This window comes from Equus asinus, chromosome 1 (genome assembly GCF_041296235.1).
Source record: "Equus asinus isolate D_3611 breed Donkey chromosome 1, EquAss-T2T_v2, whole genome shotgun sequence".
Lineage (NCBI taxonomy): Eukaryota > Metazoa > Chordata > Mammalia > Perissodactyla > Equidae > Equus > Equus asinus.
In genome coordinates this window covers 174449253-174473690 of record NC_091790.1, presented here as the reverse complement: position 1 = coordinate 174473690, position 24438 = coordinate 174449253, and the positions used below count along the sequence as shown (strand labels likewise).

At 38.7% G+C, this 24438-nt stretch overlaps 1 protein-coding gene across 7 annotated transcripts in view; it reads left to right on the top strand.

The window, feature by feature from the left end:
- Positions 1 to 24438, top strand: part of CTTNBP2 (cortactin binding protein 2) — a 153252-nt gene that overhangs the window by 60382 nt on the left and 68432 nt on the right. For 5 of the 7 annotated variants that reach the window (XR_011504125.1, XM_014838473.3, XM_070512375.1 and 2 more), the window contains 2 exons: positions 6687 to 6911; positions 20584 to 22240. Coding sequence is in view for 5 of the 7 variants with exons in the window: in XM_014838473.3 (XP_014693959.3) it covers positions 6687 to 6911; positions 20584 to 22240 (1882 nt within the window). In the remaining 2 variants the exon portion in view is untranslated. Of the gene's footprint in view, positions 1 to 6686; positions 6912 to 20583; positions 22241 to 24438 lie in introns of those variants that run through there. The other 2 variants (XM_070512386.1, XM_044762107.2) reach the window with 2 other exon arrangements.

Sequence of the window (24438 nt, the reverse complement as noted above, 5' to 3'; positions counted from 1 at the left end):
ACAATAATTATGGAGCCTTTTCTAGTGCTCCAGAATACTCTAGTCATAATTATCTTTTAGTGCTTGAAAGTGTAAAGCTTTGGTGTAAGACTGCCTGGGTTGAATACCAGCTCCTGTTGAAGTGGCCTTGGGAGAATAAGTTAATCTTTCTAAGCCTCAGTTGGCTTGTCTATAAAATGTGAATTAAAATAATGGCTATCTTCTGGACTTATTTTTAGGAGAAAATGAATCTTAAACAACCTTATTACTTATAGTGGTAAATAAGCTCTCAAAAGTTAACATTTATTAGTATTTTTTTAAATGTTATAAAATCATTCCAGCTTTTCATAAGATAGAATAATTTTAGCTATAAGTTTGCCAATATGTTTTAAAATTAATTAGTGATATGTTTTAATTGCAATCCACAATGCAGGTTTTAGGGTTTTTTCCTAAGAGGATTACATACTATAGGAAAAGCAGGCTATCTAAAGTACTTTCCTTTTTATTATTACTAATCAGGTCCAGCCTAGTTCAATTGATCTTATAGAACGATGAAAGTCAAGAGTAGGAACTCTATATCTGTCAGATCCTCCCTAATAAGGGCCATGTTTTTATTTCTTGCCTGTGACGTTCTCAGCAAGATTCTACAGAACTTCAGGTTTTGATGAAATTATATTTTTATTTGTCAATGTAGTTAGGTTTAAGAGTTCCTTTAAGAGTCTGTTTTCATAATTATAGTTAGTCTGTGCCTTCATAATGACTCATTTCCCTGAAATGCATTTCATTCTCAAGTAATTCTGATGTATAAACCAAGAAATTATCTGCACATTCAGCTCCTCCCTTTTTTTAGGGAAAGTCCTCTTCAAACCCAGTATGATAAAAGTTTCAAGTCATTTTTTGTTACATGGTCTCCTTAAATATTAATACTTATATGTATTGTTGATCTACCCTTATTAAACTAATGGAGTACATTAAAAATTAAGTATTGTGTTACAAAGTAAGATGTCCTGAGAAAGGTAAACTTTTAAAAAGAATGTTAAAAGAAGTAAACATTAATAGTTAGTTGAAACCTGGGTAAAGTTAAGGGATTTCACATGGCTTGGACATATGTTCAGTTCCAGATGCTTCCCTAAATCCAAATCAAGCTAAACTCTGAACCTTTTGAGATAAGCAAAAGAAGGAGGAGGTGAGGTGGCAGTGAGGGTTGGTGGTCAGTGGGGAGTTACCTGGGGAAGGAGAGGAAATTGTCGCAAGCAGAGAGGAGCATCACATGGACAAAGGCATGGGGGAGAAGAAAGAATATAGGAGTGTGAAGGGCTTTAAGCAGAGAAGTGACGGAGAAGTTTTCCATTTTAGAAAGGCTGTTCTGATAACTCTGTGGTCGACAGAGTGCCTCTATTATATACAGCCCAAGTTTGGGATGTAATTGGCGTGAAGAATCATGGACCACAGAAAACCATCTGCGACCCCTTGGGGTCCTCCTGAAACTTCTCTCACCTGTCTTTAGATTGGAGAGTTAATTGAGTCCTTGGGATCCCCTAGTTCTGTCTTGGGCAGTGGGTAAACTGATCCTTGGTCATTTTCTCAGGAATTAGTTCTGTGTAGAGGAGGCTGACCTTTGCCTAACTTCCTTTCCAGGTTCCTGGTAAGATTGTCTCATATGGAGAGGCTTTACTTCCTCCAACAGGCAGACATGGTCTGAGCTTTTTCCTCAAGGGGCTCTGGGTTATATGTTCTATTTTCCTAAGTTTATTAGATACTACATTTATCCATTCAACAAGTATGCATTATGCACCCATTGTGTACCCTGTAGTGGGTTGGAAGAATGTCAGCTGATTAAAAGTGCCCTGACTTGAAAGGAACTCAGAGCAAAATGTTTAGAAGACATAGCCCAACTAGGCTCAGAGTGAGCGGACTCTTCCCATAATTCAGAGACTACAGACTAGGTGTCCTGCTGACCAAACCAGGCCTGCCAGTTGTATTTTGTTTGACGAAGTGTTGTGATTTTTTAAAAACTTGAATGCCCTTTGTTAGAGCATATCAGTGATATATAGCATATCAAATATACACATTGCTGTTGGCTGCGTGGCCTCTGCAGGCATTTGAATGTGTCACCATTACCTAGTGGGGAGCCTGGTTATTGGATCTTGAAATTTCCATGTCACCAAAAGGTCCCAGGTGGATAATTGGATCTACTTATATTCCCTCTTCCTGCAGCTGGGAAAACTCACTCACTTGGCATAGAATATGTTGATGTAGAAAAATAATTTTCTATTGCTCCCTGGTAAGAACCAAGGGAAAAAATAAATGGTTGTATTTTATTCTAATACTAAATATATAAAAATATTAAAAATCAGTTGTTAGTGGATAATTTGTCATATCAAATGTCATGAATGCACTAAGAGTTAATTTTGTAGCCTGTTTTCTTCATGTCATATTCTTATTTAATCTGCAACTTTTAACCATGGAATCAAGATGGGCAACTCTGTTCTTATTTATAAGCCTGGTAGAAAGCTGTAGGCTAAAAAAGCACATTTTAAGTCTTAGACTTATTTATTTCTAGAAACTCTGCTTATAACTGTAAGACAAGAATATGTAAAAGCATGTTGAATGTATACAACATATATAAACAAATTGCTGTATGGCCATAGAATAAAATTATTACCTGGCATCTCTGAAAATAATAAACATGGGTTCAGCGGTCAGTTTAATGTTAAGGGAATGCATGCACTCTTTCACATTCATTTTACCTGAGGTTTCCATGCTTTTAGGAATTAAAAAAAAAATGAAATCAGATTCGTTGTCTACGCTCAAGGTGTCTTAGAGAACAAATGCAGCTTCATTTGTCTTGTTCTGAAAATGAAAGATATTAGGGGCGTAGCTGTATAGCTTGTTAGCAAATATACAACCACTACTTCTACCCTTAAAAGAATCCAATGTGTATATCTTGCACTTCATCATGAAGATTGTCAGTCTATATTTGCAAAACAAATCAACTGGCAGTTTTATGTTTATGATCCTGTACACATGTAATTATACAACGTTTTCAGCAGAAACGAAATTTGCCCACAATGAACACTGTTACAGCATGACTATCAGTTAAAGCTAGTAATTTTATTTTACTTTATTTTTTTGAAGTGGTTTTTCTCCCCTGGGAAAGATTTGCCCTGAGCTAGCATTTGTTGCCAATCTTCCTCCCTTTTTTTCTCCTCTCCAAAGCCCCAGGACATAGCTGTATATTCTGATTGTAAGTCATTCTAGTTCTTCTATGTGAGCCACCACCACAGCATGGCTGCTGACAGACGAGTTGTGCGGTTCCATGCCTGGGAAGCAAACCTGCACCACTGAGGGGGAGCGTGCCAAACTTTAACCACTAGGCCACCATAACTGGCTCAAAGCTAGTAATTTTAAAACAAAATCAAACACAACAAAAAATACCCACACAAAACTGTTTCACACTAGTAAAAAAAAATATATTACATTTTTAGACCATAAAATCTGTTTAAACTGGAAATAGGTCCATGATACATGTATTTATCTCTTTTGTTTTTGTTAGTACCATTGAGTTCATTCTGACTCCTAGCGACCCTGTGTATGGCAGAGTGGAACCTTGCCTGGTCTTTTTGCCCCATCCTCTCACCTTCTGGTGCTGTATCAGGCAATGCTCTGCTGCTGTTCACAGGGTTTTCACGGCTAGGTTTTTTGGAAGTGGGTGGCCAGGTCCTTCTTTCTAATCTGTCTTAGTTTGGAAGAGTCTGCTGAAGCCTGTCCACTGTGGGTGACCCTGTTGGTATTTGAAATACTGGTGGCATAGCTTTCAGCATCACAGCAACATGCAGCCACCACAGTATGACAAGGACAGATGGTTGGTGTGGTTCCCTGACTGGAAAATGAATCCAGGCTGAGGCAGTGAGAGGTCAAATCTTAACCACTAGACCACCAGGGCTGGCTCTTTACTTCTTACTTTATTTAAAAATTAATTTTAACCCATTTATCAAAAGTTCCCTCTAAGAATAAACTGTGTGGTTAAGAAATGGCTTGAGTTAGTCTTACAAGTATTGTACATCATAAGATATGTTGGATGAGTGTATAGACATCAGGTAATTATAATTATTTGTTAAAATGTAAGTTTCAGTAGGGAACTCATAATGATAAATACTGGATACTAAAATGAGGACCACAAGGCAAAATTTTCAGAAGAAATTTTGAAATCCAGTTTTGACTTTTAAACTCCTTACCCACATTGAGGGTTGACTTTTAAACTCTTTACTCACATTGAGGATATAAAAAAATCTAGTTGTTGGAGATTAAAGAGAGAGATTTTATCAAAGAGCATTTCTCTGGAGAGAATTGTGCTGTGAGTCCTGCCCCATCCAGTTGCTTTTCCCCTCATCTCAAGTCGAGGAAAGGGCTTTAAGCAAACTGTGTAATGACTTTAATTAGATTTCTCCTTCAGATCTTGATGGGCTGAGTGGAGGTGGGACTGGAAAAGCAGGCATTCTGTTGATATGACAGCTGGTTTCAGTGGTCATCCGCACTCCCAGATTTTGTTTAGGTGAAGATTCATGAGTGTTTTCTATAGACTAGGTTGTGCCATGGGCATCAAAGAGAGGGAATGAGATTGAGTCATATCCGGTTCAATAGAGTCTGGAGAACATGGGACCTCAGCTGACAAAAAATGTATTCTAGATGCTACGTGAGGAGTATATGCAAGGCTAGCTTCATGAGTGTACTGCCTGTGCAGTTGCAAAGGACCATGCAATGAGATAGGCCCTGTGTTTGGTTAAATGGTGGGCTGTTGCTGTCTTGAAATTCTTAATTTTTGAACAAAGCCCCATGTTTTCATTTTGTGCTGGGGCCCACAGATTATGTAGTCTGTCCCAGATTTATGACCTACATTGAGGAAACTGTAGTTGAAGGGGCCCCAGCAGTGGGAGAGGGAGTGTCTCTCTAAAGTCACCAAGCATTTCGTGGGAAAAAAGTAGGCATTAAATACTTGCAACACTTAATTGGTAAGTCTAACCTAGCAACTAAGCTGGTCAGGTAGAACATTCCTGCTCCCCTCACCTCCATCTTCATCATCTACCTCCAGTCCCTTCCAACCCAGAGAGAAGTGAAGCAGCTTAGAGAGAGGAAGAGATTTGGATAAAGGGAGAGAGGCTATCATGAACACTTCCCTCCCAGGTGGTGCATGTCAACCTGCAGCTCATCCTAGCTGGGGAAGGGAAGCTGTCATACCACTGAAGCTGGATATTCAAATAACCAAATTGAGACTGTTTTATGTTTTAAGTGACTGTAGGACTTGTATTAGATAAAAGTAATTGGAAAAACCATGAGGCTGTCCCCCGTTTTCATCCAGGGGTGGGGGATCAACTACTACATTGAATAAAAATCAGAGAAAAGTGAAGGAAAGAATGAAATTGCTTTTGAAATTGAATCTCTGAAGTGATTCTTATTCAGTGTATCGAGTACATAATTAAATTTGAGGAATCTAGAAATATCAAATGCTTTTTGACTTATAAACCATGTTGACTTCTAAGTTGAAAATGATCCTCTGAAAACTAGTTTAAATTTAATGGTGAAATTGGACTTTCTGCAATTTGTATTTCTTAATCTAATTTGGTAATAGGAAAAGAAATGTTAGATTATTCCTTGTGTCATTTGCACTTGTGTTTATTTAGTTGTTGGCTTACTGACAGTGATTTAAAAATGGAGAAGCTGTTCCATGCAGTTGCTTTTAAAGTGAGGAAATGTATGTAATATTTCTTTAGAAAACATGTTTAACATTTTGGACAATTAAGCTTGATTTATTGTAAAGTAATTTAGTTTTTCCGCTGGCAGTGACATAGAATAATTTTTTTCTCGTGGCTATTCCAAATAACCTGAGTTAGGAAAATGTTGCTAGTTTTCAATATATTCCTACTGCTATTTTCCATTTTATGCAGACTGTTATAGGCTAATTATAGAAAATTGCATCTAGTGCCATGTGGATGTGAAATTAACTTTGATGCTAATGGACTGACATTTGGAGTAAAATGAGGTTACATTCTTGCCTGGGATTCTGTGAACTATATTAACCATATTTTAGTGCCCTTCAACAACGAGGAGATATTTGCATCTTCTCAAATTTTCTGGAGGTTTTCTGTAGTTGGTCAAACTTCATAAAATGCAAATGTGTGCTCTTTGACATAAATTTCATGAACTATTTTCTTCTTTAGCAAATATCCTTATAAATGCTTTCTGGCTATAAAAAACTTGTAAGAAATTTATATTTTATGACTTAACTTGGTAGGTATTATGTGCAGTGTAAGTTCTATCAACATAGAGATAAATTTTTTTTAACTTTACTAAGAGTTATTTTAATTGTTGATATTTCTAATTTTACTTAAAATTAGAAAAGATTACACCTAAAATTCAGATCCTTGAAGGAGTGGGCATCATGGGAAAAAACTATATTTGCATCCTTTGTAATTTAAAAGACAATATTATTAAAGGAAGAAAATTTGAAAGTAGACTGAGTGGCATGCCAGTCTAGTCAGGGATTGGGGTCCCATCCCCTGGCCTCTCACCACCTGATATCGTACGTAAGTCATTACTCACAACAGTTGTGAATACCATTTGGAAAAGTAATCACAAAACTTTCTTACAAATATCTTTCTGTATGTTTTCATTTCTTTCTTCAATACATTCCTCTGATTTTGTTCTAGGCTCGCAGGAAGGAGGTATTTATTCAGGAACGGTATGGGAGATTTAATTTAAACGACCCATTCTTGGCACTGCAGAGAGATTATGAAGCAGGTGCCGGCGATAAAGAGAAGAAGCCAGTTTGTACCAACCCCCTCTCCATCCTTGAAGCAGTCATGGCCCACTGCAGAAAAATGCAAGAAAGGATGTCCACACAGCTGGCTGCTGCTGAGAGCAGACAAAAGAAGGTATTGAGACTTTCAGACATTTCCCCCATAACACAGTATAGAATGAAGAAACCATCTCCGAGGTGGTTGTTTATTTGTAAATACTGTATTTTCAAGAAGGGTTGGGATTAGTACTTAGAAATGCAAAATGCTAATAGATTCTGGTGGCCCTTTTCAAATGTAACTCAAAATAAAAATAGCACTAAATTATGAAAGAAGTATGACAAAGGAAATTATATTTTCCATAATGGTTACTTTGATGGTTTCTTTAAAATATGGATTTTTTTATTTTGGACTTCCCTTGCCTAGTGCTTTAAGACATGTTTAACTGCTAGGTGGGTGATCCAGTAATGCAACCAGGGTTCTGATCATATCATGGCATCCCCAACTTACTTTATCCAGTTTCTGTCTCAAATATTTCTTTACAATTAGAAATTATTTTATTATTTCTTTGGAAAATGAAAACAGCATGAGGAGACTAGAATGAAAGTGCATGATATATGCAATCTCACAACATGTCATCTTGAAGTCCTGGTTAGTCTCAGACTCGCCTCTGGGGTCTGATGGCTATGTCTGCTGCAGACCTCCAGGCTCCTGCTCACATGTGTTTCATTTAAACCGACCTCCTCCCCCTCCTCCCCTCCCCCACCAACACACACATATTTATTGCACATGAGTGCATGCTTCAAAGAGGCCTAAGTGATAAAAACTTACTGTGATCTGCCATAAAGAAATAGAAGTTTAAATTTTATTCTTCCAACACGCTGCCAAGACTACTGATTCCCTTTATTAGAAAAGAGAGTGAGGAAGTCAGAGAAGCTAATGATGTCTACTCTGATTAGAATTAAAAGTAATATGTTCTTCCATCCATTACTAAAGCATAAATGAAAACATTTCTTCTATTTGTCCTTTTCAGAGAATTCATCATAGCTCACATTTAACACCTGGTTGACAATCAACCTGAAGGCACTATACTATAAATATTTATGATACTGTCATTTCATGTATGTGTTTTTTCCCTATAATTATATCTTTGCACTTATGTATGCCAATGTTCTGGTATAGCTGTTGAGTAAAAGCAAACCTTTTCCTCAATATGTCATATGATACAAAACTAAAGCATTGCGTAAAATAGTAGAGAAGAATAGAAGGTCTTCCATGGATGTGAGGCAGAATCGAATAATTTTACTCTGGACTTTGCAAACCCTGAGACAGCCACTGAGGTCTCTGGAGGTTTTCAAAAATCCCCGTGAACCACGTAAGCAAGAGCCGGTGTATTTCACCTGATGTCACTGAAGCTCGTTTGTATTTCTTGGCTGAGACACATTTCAATTATGTTCTTAAGGTGTCAAATGAACTATTTCATAATAAAGTATTTCTGCTGGGTTTTATGCTACATTATCAAAAATCGAGAAAATATTTTGTGTTCATTTAATATATAAAAGTGTATGCTTTCCTAAATTTTACTTTTTTTTGGTTTTGCATTTTATCTATCATTTCTCTTATAGGAGAAAAAAACTCATTTCAAGTTGCATCAAAGATTTTATTATCTAGCTGAATTTTTTTTTAAATTGACTTACATCCTGTTTGTTTCTGAATGACTGGGTCATTTCCAACCTGGCTGGGAGTGAAAGGAAATTGTTTCTCTCCTATGGGTCCTGAGAGGCTAATATGAAATGAGCCAGTGATCTGTCTCCCACGTATAATGGGAATACAGGAGTCCTTTATGGCCAAATTCATTGGCTGTGTCATCTCAGTGAAGGGTGGCTCTGATAGGCAATGCTACCCTTTGTCCCTAAAGGATATTCTGTCCTGGTAGATTGTAGCATGTGAGAAGAGGTACAGTTTGTACTCTTAATATGAATCTTTACTTATAAAGGAAATATCACATCAGCCGCTAAGACCAGAAACACCAAAGTCATCTTTTTAGCAACAAAATTACCTGTCACCTTTAGTCCTGAAAGTAAATATTTCAACCAAACATCTTCAGTTCCCTTGCATATAGAATAAATGGTAGCTTTAGAAATCTAAAAGCAGTAAGACAAAAACATCCATTATTTTAAATGAGTTCAGTTCTTTAAATCACTGCCAGAGCAAAAGTCGGGGAAAGCAAAGGCCCCATTATCTACAATTCAAGTATTTATTATCTGACACCGGGCATAGCTCTTTGGTAATTCTAAGACATTTGGCCTGAATGCTGCTCTGGTTGGCCTCTCAAGGCGGGAGAGGAGGCTCCGTGCTCATTCATGCGTTGGTTCCTGCTGAGACTACTAATAGGAGGGTTAACTGTTTGGTAATTTGTGTGCCAGGAAAATTTGGGCAGGAGTCAATTTGGCAAATGGACTGAGCCCATAAAGCCACTTTGAATAAGCTAATGAGTAATCACCATGGGGAACTTTGCCTCCAGTAATCTACTGCCCCTTCAGAGCCAGTAACCCAGGGTGGAATGATATTTGGTTTTTTATTATTTATCTTGTGCATCATCTGTTAATAAAGTTCTATTCTAATTTATTTTCAATCATTTTATTCACAGTTAGCAAGTATAATTTCTAGCCCTGGAATAGGAAAGACCTTTAATTTGAGCAGAGCCTTTTAAAGTAATAGGCTAAAATAATAACTACAAAATACAGAAGGGAACAATTTTTTTTTTACCAGTGAAAAAATGAAAAGTAGCTCTGTGTATTAGATATAGCTGCTTCTAGGTGGCAGCTCAGTGTGAGGTCAGTTAATGGCAATAGGTGCATCAGGCAGCATTCTTAGTTGTGAGCAAATGAAGCCAATATTCACTGAGTTCAGCAGAAAAGTGTCTCTTGATTGGCTTGCAGCATGGTAGAGCAGGGCTCTTATGAGCCAGCATCACCAACAAATGTTTGCTATAGATCTAGTCTGCAGTTGAGTGATGCTTCTGCTGATGAGCTGGATACTGTAGCTTGCTACTACCAGACAGCACCACTGCCGTCACTGCTCTGGAGAGGTGCCTCCCCTGGCCCCACTTCTTTGCACCACTCATTTCCTAGTTGAAGCCTAAGAGGAGGCACATTCTATTGGCCAAGTCTAGGCCCCATGCCCCTTCCTAGCTACAAGGAAGACCAACAAAGCAACAATTGGACATATTTTGCTTCTATAGGGGAGAATCATAAGGTGGAGAATTCTCCTAACATAGGATGGAGTTTTCAGTGCTAGAAAACCAAAGAAATGACAAATGGGCCAGAAAAGAACAATCAAATTACTTGTTTTGTTTATTTTATGTGCCTTTTCTTCCTATTATAAATAATTGTATTTTGTTCTGCCATTTGCATTCAGTGCTCTCTACTTCATTATATAACGGTTTCTTTATAACATAAATATAGTTTAATTTTAAATTGCTTTCTGGCTTTTCATTCAAGGATAACACGTTAGAGAACCATCTAAAATAACTTTTTAGGAAGAGAATATAGGACATTTTGTACATGAATGATTGTTTTTAGCTCATTCCAGAATCTTTTTTGCATAATTCATTGTTATGTTTCAAAATGCATTTTGGCTCCCCTGGGCCATTGCAGACTGAGCATTAAGGGGGAACTGAAGACTGAGGTCTGTGGTGCTAAACAGAGGGGAGGGTGGTTTGCCTGATCCATGTCTTGCCTTCCCTTTCTTGAAACTAGCTCAAGAGGACGGGGCAAATGAGAACTGCAGAGCCTGAACAGCTGACTGGTAGCTACATCCTTTATTTAAAAAAAAAAAAATCTTTTAATATATCTTATTGTTATGTATTTGTTTACCAGGATTGGACAGGTGTGTGGGGGGGTGACCAGGTGGAGAAGAGGACAAAGGTGCAATGAGTGTTAAAACATATGGGAGAGCAAGAAGTAATATAGTTAAATGTCATGAGAGTCTTTTGTCGTTGTGACAACCAAGCGCTCTGCTTTCTGATTTTACAAATGACCATAATTGCTTTCCTCTCTGTTTTCCGCTTTGAATTAGAACTAATTGCCTTTACATTACTGCTCTGCTCCCACCTACATAGCTTTCCCTTTCATTGTGTAAAAATAGTTGTTTGGTGCCTCTTCATTCATGGCTCCCAGGCTGGGTGCTATTCTTGGAGCAAGCACCCACTTTCTCACTACCAGTGAAGCTGTGTTAGTTCTTCTAAGCTCTTCCACACAATCCCCTGCTTTTAGCAAAAGGATTTGGTGATACTGCTCCATGCAAAATTCCCTGTCAGCCACTACTTGAAAGTGGTTGTGAGTAGATGTAATTTGGACAATAGTAACAAAGTCAACTGGAGCTCAGTAATCTAAGTACACAGGAAGCTGTGGTTCCCCTATGATTATGGTAATATGTGGTTGAGTTCGACGGGTCTCTACCCCTAACCATCAGGTCCATCTCTGTGGCTTGCTCAGAATTTTCCCAGATTTGGCCAGTGAGAGCTCTTTTAAGCTGGCTCCTTTTAACATGTCCCCGTCGTTCTTTAAGTACCTCCTTACTTTCTTACAGCAAGATATTCCAGGCTTATGTTATATTTTCCTTAGCCCAACCCCTGGAATTAGCCATTACTCCCAGGAGCACTAATTTAATTTTAATGGGAAATGGTGTTTAGAAATAAATCTAGAGCTGAGAAATTATAATTTACCATTTATGTATATATATATATAATATACACACCTATATATATATTTTATTTATGTATATGTCTCTCTCTATCAAACAATGAGTTCATATGGTATTGACCCTTCTGATTCTAGTCCCAAACCATAGGGTATATTCTTGTCTTTTCTCTATTTAAAACTAACTCCTCCAACAGTGAGAAACCTGACTCCCATTATACTTCAATGTATTTATTCATTTACTCAAGCCTAGAACACACAGAGAGTAGTTTCACAGTTGCTAATCCATAGCACTGTAAAAAGCAAATACGCAAACCTGGAATTCACTATTGTTTACCGCTCTTTAAGGAAGCATTTACATGAAGTGAAATTTACACATCTTAAGTGTGCAAATTGATGAGTTTTTTTTTTTTAAAGATTTTATTTTTTTCCTTTTTCTCCCCAAAGCCCCCCTGGTACATAGTTGTATATTCTTAGTTGTGGGTCCTTGTAGTTGTGGCATGTGGGACGCCGCCTCAGCGTGATGAGCAGTGCCATGTCCGTGCCCAGGATTCGAACTGACAAAACACTGGGCCGCCTGCAGCGGAGCACATGAACTTAACCACTTAGCCACGGGGCTGGCCCTCAAATTGATGAGTTTTTTAAATGTGCACACTTATGTAATCTGTACTCTTTACAAGATAGAAAATATTTCCATCACCACAGAAAGTTTCTTAGAGTTGTTATATGCTGTCAAGTTGGCTCTGATTCCTGGTGATTATGAATGAGTGACGTCCACAATGTCCTGTCCTCGACAGCCATACTCTGCTTTTGTAGACTCATACCCATGATTACCTTTATCTTCCTCTTTTCCTGCTGCCTTCTACTTTTCCCAGCATTATTGTCTTTTCCAAAGAATCCCACCTTCTCATGATGTGCCCAAAGCGGGACAGCCTCAGTTTTAACCATTTTTGCCTGTTGCGATAGTTCAGGCTTAATTTGCTCTAGGATCCACTTGTTCATCTCTCTGGCGGTCCAGGGCATCTGTAGAGCTCTCCCCCAACACGGTATTTCAAATGAATCATTTTTTTCCTGTCAGCCTTCTTCACTGTCCAGCTTTCACACGTATCCATGGTAATTGGGAATCTGAAGGTGTGGATAATCTTGGCCTTGGTCTCTAATGTCACTTCCTTACACTTGATGACCTTTCCTAATTCTTTCATTGCTGCCCTTCTGAGTCTCAGTCTTCTCTTGGTTTCTTGGCTGCAGTCTCCCTTTATTTATTTATTTTTCCTTAAAGATTGGCACCTGAGCTAACAACTGTTCCCAATCTTTTTTTCTTTCTGTTCTTCTCCTCAAAGCCCCCCAGTACATAGTTGTATATTCTAGTTGTGAGTGCCTCTGATTGTGCTTGCAATCTCCCTTTAAATTGACTGAACCAAGGTAAACAAATCTTTAACAATTTCAGTGTCTTCATTGTCCATGTTAAAGTTGTGTAGTTCTTCTGTAGTCACGATTTTTGTCTTGATGTTCACATGCAGTCCTGCTTTGGCACTTTCTTCTCTCACTTTTGTCAGAAGTTGTTTCAAGTCATTGCTGCTTTCTGCACACAAATCATTGCTGCTTTCATGCACCCTTGTCTGATACCTCTGCATGGGAAACCATTCTGTCTCTCCATATTCTGCCCTGACAGTGGCTTCTTGTCCACAATACAGGTTACGCATCAGGACAATCAAGTGCTGAGGCATGCCCGTTTCTTTCAGAGCAGCCCAGAGCTTTTCATGATCCACACAGTCAAAGGCTTTACTGTAGTCTATAAAACATAGACTAACCTTCTGAAATTCTTTGGAGCACTCCAGTAGCCAACAGATAATTGCAATTAGATCTTGTTTGCCTCTCCCTTTTCAAAATCCAGCTTGGACAGCAGGCATTTCTTGCTCTGTATAAGGTAAAAGCCTTTGCTGCAGCACCTTCAGCATCACTACTTGCATGGGAAATGGAGCAATGGTCCTATAGTTACTACACTCCTTGGAATCTCCTTTCTTGGGGATTGGGATATATATTGAGCATTTCCAGTCTGTAGGCCATTGCTTTGTTTTCCATATTTATTGGCATATTTTTGTTAGGATTTTACAGATTCCATCTCTGTGGCTTGAAATAATTCTGTTGTTATACCATCTACCCCTGGTGACTTATTTCATCCCAATACTTTCAGAGCAGCTTTCACTTCACTTTCTAAAATTACAGGCCCTTCCTCAGAGGAATCTGTCATCCTTTTGTCTCTTCTGTGTAGATCTTCAGTATCCTGTTGCCAGCTTCCCTTTATTTTCTCCTATCAGATAGTGTGCTTCCCTGTTGGTTATTCAGCTTTCCTATTCTAGTTTTAAATTTCCCTTTGAATCCTTAAATCTTCTGGAAGAGACCTTTTGTTCCTTTCTATCTCTTTCCTGGAGTACCTTCCCAATAAATGCCTCCCCCCAATTCAGGCAACCACTGAACACTCTTCTGATTTTTTCATCATGGATTAGTCTTACGTTTGTAGTAGAACATCAGGTAAATGATGACTGTAGTTAAATAATAGGCCTTAAATGCAGGAACTCTTAAGTCTTTCAATTTTTTCTTTATAAAAATTGTTTTGGTTGTTCTAGATGCTTTGCATGTCTATAAAAATTTGAAATTAGTTTGTTGGTTTCTCCAAAAGTTTGCAGGTATTGAAATTTTACTGATGCTGTAGACTAATTTGTTGAGAATTGACATCTTAACAAAATTGAGTCTTCCAACCCATTATCATGGTATATTCCTCCATTTTTTAGATCTGTATAATTTTTTTAGCAATGTTTTGTTCTTTTCAGTGTACTGGTCTTTTTCCTCTTTTCTTGGATTTATTCCTAAACATTTTATGTTTTTGATGCTATTGTAAATCACACTGGTTTTGAAGTATTTTCCAAATATTTGTTGCTAGTATACAGGTATTCAATTGATTTTTCTTTGTTGACATTGATCCTATGATCTTGCTAAACTTGCTTATTAGTTTTAGCAGTTGTTTTGTATATTGTGTATGATTTTGCAGTAAACAAACATGTTTTCTATGAATAGGGCCCGTTTTACTTTTTCCTTTCCAAATTGCCTGCCTGCCTTTCTTCCTTCTTCTCCATCCCCCCAACCCCATCATTGCACCGACTGGAACCTCCAGTACAACGTGGAATAGGAGTGAGAACAGATGTCAGTGCCTTTTCGTTTTCTCAGAGAGAAGACAGTCTGTGTTTCACCATTAAGTACAATGTTAGCTGTGTTTTTTTATAGATGCCCTTTATCTCACTGAAGTTTCATTCTGTTCTTTGTTGAGAGGTTTTTTATCGTGAATGGGTTTTGAATTTTGTAAAATGGTTTATCTGCTTCTATTGATGTGGTCGTGGTTTTTCTCTTTATTCTTTTAATGTGATAAATTACACTGGTTTTTCTCTTTATTCTTTTAATGTGATAAATTACACTGATTTTCCAATATTGAACCAACTTGGATTCCTCACATAAACTTCAGTGGATCACCTTTTTTTCGCTCTTTTTATATATTGCTGGATTCCTTTTGCCTATATTTTGCTAAGGAGTTTGGAGTCTCAGTTAATGACTGATAATTTTTCTGTAAATTTAAAAAAAATACTTGACTGGTGTTGATATGAAGGTAATTCTGGGTTCATAAAGTGAATTGGGAACAATTTCCTCCTCTGTTTTCTGAAAGGGTATGTATAAATTTGGCATTATTTCTTTCTTTTATGTTTGGTAGAAGTTACTATTAACGCCATGTGAGCTAGGAGTTTTCTTTGGGAGAAAGTTTTTATTTGTGCAGTCAATTTCTTCAAAAATATTTATCCTTTTCCAATTTCCATTCCAATTTTCTATGCCATTTTATGTCACTTCTGAAAGTTGTGTTTCAGAGGGATTTGATTTGTTGAATTCATTAGCACAAAGTTATTCATTATTATCCTTTTAATATTCATTCTGTAGTTGATATCCCCTTTTTTATTCCTACTTATAATTTGTGTCTTTCTATATTTCTTAATCTGTTTTTTTCTAAATGTTTAACAATATTATTAATCTTTCAGGTGAAAAGCAACTTCTCGCTTTGTTAATTTCTCTATCATTTCTCTGTTCTATTTCATTGATTTCTTACCTTTGTTATTTCTTTCCTTCTACTTACTCTGTATTTAATTTGCTTAACTTTTCCTAGCTTCTTAAGGTGAACCTTAGATTGATTTGAGGAAACTCTTCTTTTCTAGTGTAAGCAATTGAAGGTATAAGTTTCTCACTATCCTCTGCTTTAGGTGCCTTTAAATACTCTTCTTTCACTGCATCCCACAAATTTTTGTATGTTGTGTTTTTATTGTCATTCGGCCCAAAATGTATTCTAATTTCCTTCGTGATTTCATCTTAAGCTTTTGTACTATTTAGAAATATCTTGTTTTACTTTTGAATTTTGGGGTGTTCTTAATATCTTATTGTGATTCTTTATAATTTAATTCTGCTGTGGTTAGAGAACATATTCTGTAAGATGTTAGTCTTTTTGGTTTTTCATAGCTCAGTAGGTGCATCTGAAAAGACTGTCTCTTCTATAATCTTGAGGTATTCATTTCTAATGTCATTTAGGCCAGGTGGTTTTTATAGTGTTATTCAGATCTATATTTTGCTGATTTTTTTAATCTAGAGTTTTTTGAGAGAAGATTGTTATTATTATAGACTTGTCTATTTCTCCCCTTATTTCTTTCAGTTTTTCCTTCATATATTTTAGAGATGGGCCCAATTTCTGAGTACATTTCTCTTAACAGGAGATCACTTTTTAAAAAAATTACTTTGTATATCTTGTAATCTTTTATTGTATACTAGACATTATGGATGATATGGTGCAGGGACTCTGGATTCTGTTATCTTCTGAATAATGTATTTTGCTCTAGTAAGCAGTTAACCTGGTTAGAGTCATACTCCAAACTCCACCTCCTTGCAGTTGGCAATAGCTGAAATATGTACTCAGTTCTGTCAGCCATTCAGCAGCCACCTCTCTCATTCGGTGTGGAGTCTCCCCTATGAAGGTGTAATTGAAGAGTCAACCCAGGATACTGGTGGGGTTTGCTGAGACAGTTCCATCCTCTGACTCCTCAAGCGAGTGTAAGAGGTGCTCTGTGCTTGAGTTCCTGCTGCCAGTGCTGTCAGGAGGCAGCATGGCCCTCACTTGAAAAGCTATCCAAGGGCAAATCTCATCCAGTGCTGTTGGCTCCTTTCTGGTGAGAGGGTGTACTCCTCTTTTATTTCTGCCACTTATATTGCTCTCCACAGCCTTCAAATAGTTAGATGTTATATTTTTTCAAGGATTTATAATTATTATCTACAGGAGAGAGAGTGTAATAAAAGTTATTTCACCATTACTCGTAGTGGAGCTTTCTCTGCTGTACTTTGTAATTGTTGAATTATAATTATCTAACTTATAAAAACATCCATCTATATATTTAATATGATCAGTTCTCTAGATCCTTGTTTGCCTGTAAATGTGTTTTTGGAGAAAACATGTTATGCCAAAGTGACACATTTTTCAATAGCACAGCAAGTTATTATATTATGAGTTGAAACCACTTTTTAATGCCAGGCACAATGGTGTGTGCTTTACATGTGTTGCCTCATTTAATCCCATGAAGTAGTCACTATTGCTGCTCTATTGTGAAGAAAGAGGACCAAGCAGAACTGATCTTTGGAGACAGAACTTACCAAGGTCATACAGCTAATAAGTTTTGGATCAGAACTTAGTGCTATATCATTTACTCTTTTAAGCACAGAAACTTTGTCTCTGGGCCAGAATGGTCAAGGAATTTTTTTTAATATAAAAAATTATTTTTTTAATTTTGGGAGTATGTTTATATATGGATTGGAAGGAGCCAATAAAGAGGAGAATGTTTAATCTTTCTAAAGAGCAGTGTGATAACTGATGGAGGAAGTCTCAGAGGTGAGAGGAGAGAATGAAGTCAATTGCTGAAGAAAGTCTGACCTTCAACAGATGGAAGCCTTTCTCCCTGAGAGTGAAGGGAAGGGCATAGGGATTGGTGGGGCTATAACAAAGCTTAAGGGAGGAGACAGGATGTAGAGGGAGTGAGTTTGTCTTAATTTTCTTGATAAAAGAGTCTGTCAGGGTAGACTGAGAGTCAGTTGAGTGGTCATTGGGTGTAGTTTCGGGGAGAGCGACAGAGGTTTAAATATCCCTGAAGCAAATGGCAGAGGAAGCTAAACAAAGTTAGGTAGAGTGATTGATGATTAGGGCTCAGAGCTCAATTGAGGTTGGAGCCATGAGATTTATAGGTGCATCAATTATGTGGTTTCCTCTCTGCTGTGCTATCTATGGTGAGATTAAAAAAGACTCGCGTTAGCCTGAGATAGGATTTATAAGGTTCACATGATGGACTGACAAAGATACAAAAGAATTACGGGTGCTTTTATAGTACTCTAGTTTTCTGTATAAATATCTGAGATTAAGTTGATCTCCTGTTGGGAGACTTTCTTTACTTTGATTCTGAAATATGAGATGAAAGTTATCATTTCAAGAATAAAGTGTGATGACCCATAATGAATAAATACTTGGGCAAGATGTGTGATGTGGTGAGGAAATCTTGAGACAAGTGGAACCCTGAGTGTGTGCCATGATACTGACACTGATTAACTGGATAACAACAGAGAAATCACTAACTTGGCCTCTAGTTAGTTTTGTAAAATGAAGGTAGCCCTTAAAGTTCTATAAGACATCTTTTTGTCCACCTTCAGAGGCAAATTATGAACTCATATCTTAAAAATAAGCTGAAAATTGACCTAGTTTGTGCTTTACCCTATATTGCTATAAGAATTGGGGGTGGGGAGGGCTAATATAAAATATATTTAAAATTTTCTTAATAGTCGTAACTTTGTGTATGCCAAGAGCAACCTATTATTTGATACGTTTAGTAGAGTCGGGTGTGCTTTAATAATTAATTAGTCAAAATAAATAAGTCAAATTTTCTATGAGGCACCCAGATGAATAAAATATATGTATAAATATAGTATATGACAGCACTATTATTCACCAAATCTTACCTAATCTACTTATAAAGTCAGCCCCCAAATTTCATATAGTAAAATAGAGTGTGTATAAACAGTTGTCTCTAATTATTCTTGGGGAATTATCCATTTTTCTGATCACCTATTTATAGGACCAACTGCATTGCTATTTAACATCTTCTTCAAAGCAGGAAGCATCCCAAAGTAAATAATATCTCTGACTCCTCATTGGGCAGTGAGCCATTCTCTCCTTTTGGTCCCATGACTCACTGTGAGGGGAATGGAGTAGTGGACTTTCTCAGCAGGGTGAGGAGCAGGAGCACATCCTCACAACTGATGGATCGTGCGAGCATCTTTCCTCTATTATTGTTGACTAAAAACTGACTTAAATAACTACCGGCTCTTTTGAGAGTGTTATTTGTGTTTAACATCTAATGGAAGAAAAAGTCCTTTCCATATCTTTAATCAGGTAGATCTACTTGAACCTTTATGAATCGTAGGCCTTTTATGGACCACCAATGGAATGTTTCTCTAGTTGGGAAGGTGAGGCATGTGGACCAGCCTGACCACTGTAGCCCAGCTTGGGGATATGTCCTTCCTGAGCACCTCATGGCAGACGTTCCCCTGGAGAAAAGTGAGAAGCCTGCACAAGCATGTTAGAATCATGCAACTGTAGAACCTGTGTACCCAGAAAGGCTATCAGTGTTCAGAAGTTTGTTGTTTCTGGGAACTATGTTAATTTCATTCATTCAATCAACAATTTATTAAACGTCAGTGTGCCAGACACTGTTCTAGGTCTTGGGGACACAGCAGCAAAGAAAACACAGTCCCTGCCCTCCTGGAGTCACGTGCTAGTGGGGACAGGTGGGTGCTAAACAAGGAGTGATAAATACGTGGTGGGGGAGCTGTTGTTTTCAGCAGGCGGTGAGGGAGGCCTCACTGTAAAGGTGGTAGTTGAGCAGGGGGCTGAAGGAAATAAGAGAGGCTCCTTCTGGTGCTGTTGGGTGCTTTTGAGCATATTAGAGAACCCCATCTGGAGATAGAAAGGTTTTTAAAAGCTCCTTCTCTACATTGATCAATTAGAAACATGTTTCTTAGGAAAGCATAAATCCTAGGGGTCTGTGGCTTGGTGAGCAGAGAGAGCCTTTTTGTGAAGGAAAAGGTGCCCTCTTCCCAGGCAGATGCAGCCCCATGCAGTGGGCAAACAGCACTGAGTGGGCAGGGCTGGATTTTAGTCCCGCTTGCCCCTCCAACTGGTCACCCTTGTGTAGGGCACAAACTGCTTAGTGCAGGAGCCCTGTGTGAAGGGGGGTGGTGGAATTCAAGGCAGAGAGGACAGCATGGTTGAAGACCCTGAGTCAGGAAACATTCAAGAAACACCAGGGAGGCCCGTGTAGTGGGAGCTAAGTGAGCAAGTGGGATTGAGGTAGGAGCTGAGGTCAGCCTGGGGTTCACTGATGTTGATTATAGTTCTAATAAGATGTTTCTTTAGCTCCTTACAGTTTTCAGAGAACTTTCACGTATGATTTTATATGATTTCTACAGCAACCCATCATAAGAAGTTCAAAGAAGTTAAAAAAAAAAGTGAAGTAATACAATTACCAAATATGAGAGCTTAGAATTTAACTGAAGTCCTCTGTTTTCAGCACTTTTCATTATACTATACCTCAAAGATTAGTTAGTAATTTTAAGACACTAAACCTTTTTTAAAAAAAAAACCAAAAACACCAGTTCCCTCAGACTTGTATTTTTTACAAAAACAGACCTTTCTGAACTCTGTGTTGTGATTTGAAGCATCAGATTACTGTTCTTTTCTATAGTTAACTTTAATAGATTTTTAAAATTCTACGTTGCTATAACTTAGGTGTTTTTCATAAAACCATTTACATTTTACTGAGTCTCTAAAATATTATCTTTCATATCACAACATATTATGGAACTGTAGCATTTAGCTAACCCAAACCATGTAATTGTTACAAAATTAATAATCTCACAAGAAGCACTTCTTTGGCTAAAAGCATTGTCTACATGTTAATCAGAGCTGTCCTGTGGATTTCTTTCAGCTGGAGATGGAAAAGCTTCAGCTCCAAGCCCTTGAGCAAGAGCACAAGAAGCTGGCCTCCCGCCTGGAGGAGGAGCGCAGCAAGAACAAGCACGTGGTCCTGATGCTCGTCAAGGAGTGCAAACAGCTCTCGAGCAAAGTCATAGAGGAGGCCCAGAAGCTAGAAGAAGTAATGGCCAAACTGGAAGAGGAAAAGAAAAAGACGAGTGCATTAGAAGAGGAACTTTCTGCTGAGAAACGAAGAAGCACGGAAATGGAGGCTCAGATGGAAAAACAACTCTCTGAGTTTGACACTGAACGGGAACAGCTTCGTGCCAAGCTGCACCGAGAAGAAGCGCACACCACTGACCTCAAAGAGGAGATAGACAAGATGAAGAAAATGATTGAGCAACTGAAAAGGGGAAATGACAGCAAACCAAGCCTCTCTCTCCCCCGGAAGACAAAAGATAGGCGTTTGGTCTCCATATCTGTGGGAACAGAAGGACCTATGACAAGGTCTGTTGCATGTCAGACAGACCCAGTGATAGAAAGCAGTGACCACGTGAAGAAGTTGCCTTTGACCATGCCTGTAAAGCCTTCCACAGGGAGCCCCCTAGTTTCTGCAAATGCAAAAGGGAATGTGTGCACCAATGCCGCGTTGGTCAGACCAGGTATTGACAGGCAGGCTTCTCATGGTGACTTGATTGGCTCCTCTCTGCCTACTGTCCCACCTCCAAGTGCAAACAGAATTGAGGAAAATGGACCGAGCACTGGCTCAACCGCAGATTTAACAAGTAGCACACCCCCACTTCCCAATAACGCTGCCCCTCCCACCGTGCAAACGCCAGGCGTAGCTCCCCAGAGCTACTCACAAGCTCCACCTATGCACAGTTTACATTCACCATGTGCCAATGCGTCTTTGCATCCAGGTCTAAACCCGCGAATCCAAGCAGCTAGATTTAGATTTCAGGGCAATGCTAATGACCCAGACCAAAATGGAAATACTACCCAAAGTCCTCCATCAAGAGATGTCTCTCCTACAAGTCGTGAAAATCTAGTGGCCAAACAACTAGCTCGGAATACTGTGACCCAGGCACTGTCAAGATTTACAAGCCCTCAAGCGGGAGCACCCCCAAGGCCTGGAGTGTCCCCCACAGGGGACGTTGGCACCTACCCTCCAGTTGGTCGGACCAGTCTAAAGACTCCCGGTGTAGCGCGAGTTGACAGAGGAAACCCTCCTCCCATCCCTCCAAAAAAGCCAGGGCTCTCCCAAACTCCTTCTCCACCACACCCCCAGCTCAAGGTTATTATGGATAGCAGCAGGGCCTCCAACGCAGGGGCCAAAGTTGATAACAAAACTGTGGCTTCGCCTCCTTCCAGTTTGCCACAAGGGAACAGGGTAATAAATGAGGAGAATCTCCCTAAGTCATCCTCCCCTCAGCTGCCACCAAAACCATCCATAGATTTAACTGTGGCACCTGCAGGCTGTGCCGTTTCAGCCCTGGCCACGTCTCAGGTGGGTGCCTGGCCTGCTGAAACCCCTGGACTGAACCAACCTGCATGTTCAGAAAGCTCCCTTGTCATTCCCACCACCATTGCCTTTAGCTCTTCCATAAACCCTGTTAGTGCCTCATCCTGTAGAGCAGGTGCCTCAGACAGCCTCCTGGTAACAGCATCAGGTAAAGGGATTGGAATATTATACCCTTTTGTAAGAATGTGGCCTGTCCTCTCACTTGCTTTAATTTCCTTCATGTTGCCTTGAAACTTGTTTTTTTTTCCTTTGATGCATTTTTTTTTTTCTTATTTCTTTCCTCTCTTTTTTTTTTGTATTTTTCTTTAAAGGCTCCGGGGTATGGTGATTCATCTTGCTATATGAATTGCAGTTTCGTTATGCTAAAGAGCTTTCTTCTTTTAAAATAATCTGAACATAGCGGTTTGGAGCACATGGAGACCATTAATTTAGAGACTAAAGCGTTTCCATGGGAGGAAAGACTATTCCTTATTAAATATTTATCTCACAAACTTCAGTATTAGGGGGTCTTCACCAGACAGTATGTGTTCAGTTCCATCCCTTCTGAGATAAGATTTAAAAAAATGCTTTCAAGTAGTTATTCACACTACAGTCTACCTTGGATTATCAGATTGACTTCAGTTCCCTAATTGGCATGTTCTACATTTTAATATCAGTTTCAAGGTTTTTTTAACCTCAAAAACAGAGAGTGTATATTTATAAATCTCTGTTTTGAGTTTAGTTTATTGCAAAGGCTCTTTACTCTATTTAGAGCTGTTGTCTTTCAGCACTTGAGCACAGATGGGTAACATAGCATGTGGGCTGTGTAAGAGAAGGTTTCCATTGCAGATGTGGTTTATGAAGTCACTGAATCTGGGATTCTTGAACAAAGAAGTCAATAAAGGTCTGGATTTTTCCCTTTTGCTATATGGTGCTAGAGGCAGCATTGCTTTTAATTGACATGACTGGATCAGTTCTTCACTGAGTAAATGTGGCTCTAAAATAATGCAGTGGTGTCAAGGTTCTGTTGAAAGTTTGGGGAAGTCTCTCCTACCGTGGGATCATGGTGGTTAGCAGAGACTATTGGTTCTAATGAGAGGGGACCTAAAGAATTCAAGGAAGGTTTGAGTAGTGTTTCATTTAAAATTTAAGAGGAAGAATGGGAATGAGAAAAACAGCACTTTACTTGCTAATTATCAGATAACGAGAGCAGTATGCCAGGACTTTTTATAAGTCCAATTTTCCAGTTATAAGCTGTCTCCTTGAAATTAAGCTCCTTGAGAGGCTGTGTTCCTACTTTAAGGGGTAAAATTGGGAATTGAAAACAGCATGGACTCTGATGTCGGTCAGATCTGCCTTGCAGTCTAGGCTCTGCCATTTACAGCTGTGTGTTTTGGGTGATTTTTCTTGAACTGAGCAAGTTTTCTCATCCTTAATCCAGAGCTTATGCTACTCATTTGAGGGAGGGTGGCTATTAGGAGTATTTAATATCATAACGTGCAAAGAGCATGGTCTTGCGCTTAGAGCAGCATGAGTGATGAATAAGTAGAGGCGATGTTACTGCTTCAATGATACTGTTGCTTAAAGCATTTTTGAAAATTTGCTTTAGAATTGACCTGTTACTTTGTAATGTCTTTACAGGCGTTCAGCTTTCCATATTTTTTATCTAAAATGGTATTACTGAGCTAGACAGCCCTTCTCATGGCCTAAAATGATGTTGGCTGTTTCCCACAAATTAAATCCACCCTCAAAGGGGGAATTTTCGCTCCCATTCAGGAGAATCAGAGAATGTGCTGTAAGATCGTAAGGCAGTCACAGAACACAAGTTCCAAAAATGTTTGGAGCAGTGGCAGTGCTGTTGACGTAAATGCACAGACTCTGAAGCAGAAAACACTTCCAAGGATATATAAATTTTGTCAGTTTTTAAAAAATTCAAAGCCGTCTTTGGTTTGATACCTTGATGCTCTGCCATTTGTCGCCTTGACCATTACGGTGGTCCAGGGCTCCAGCTGCAAATGCCCTTTGTCTTCAGTGGAGAAACTTTAAAACCAGGATCCTTGACTGAGGAACATTTTGTCAGCAGGATTTTAAGTTAACCTTTAAAAGACAGACAATTGCTGGTCCGTTATATATTCACCAGAATGGCCTGCCTAGGATACAGTGGAATTTTGGATAAAGGAGCCACAACCCCTGTGAAAAATGCCCTGTGCTGGTGTCCAGAGAGCAAAAGGGTATAAATAGCAGGGCCAAAGAAATAGCAGCCACTGAAGATATGTGAAACTGGTTCCTCTGATTGTGTAATTTGGCCACAATATCTCAGAACTTCAGGATTACCTTTGGTGGGATAACAGGTTTCTATCATTTGAT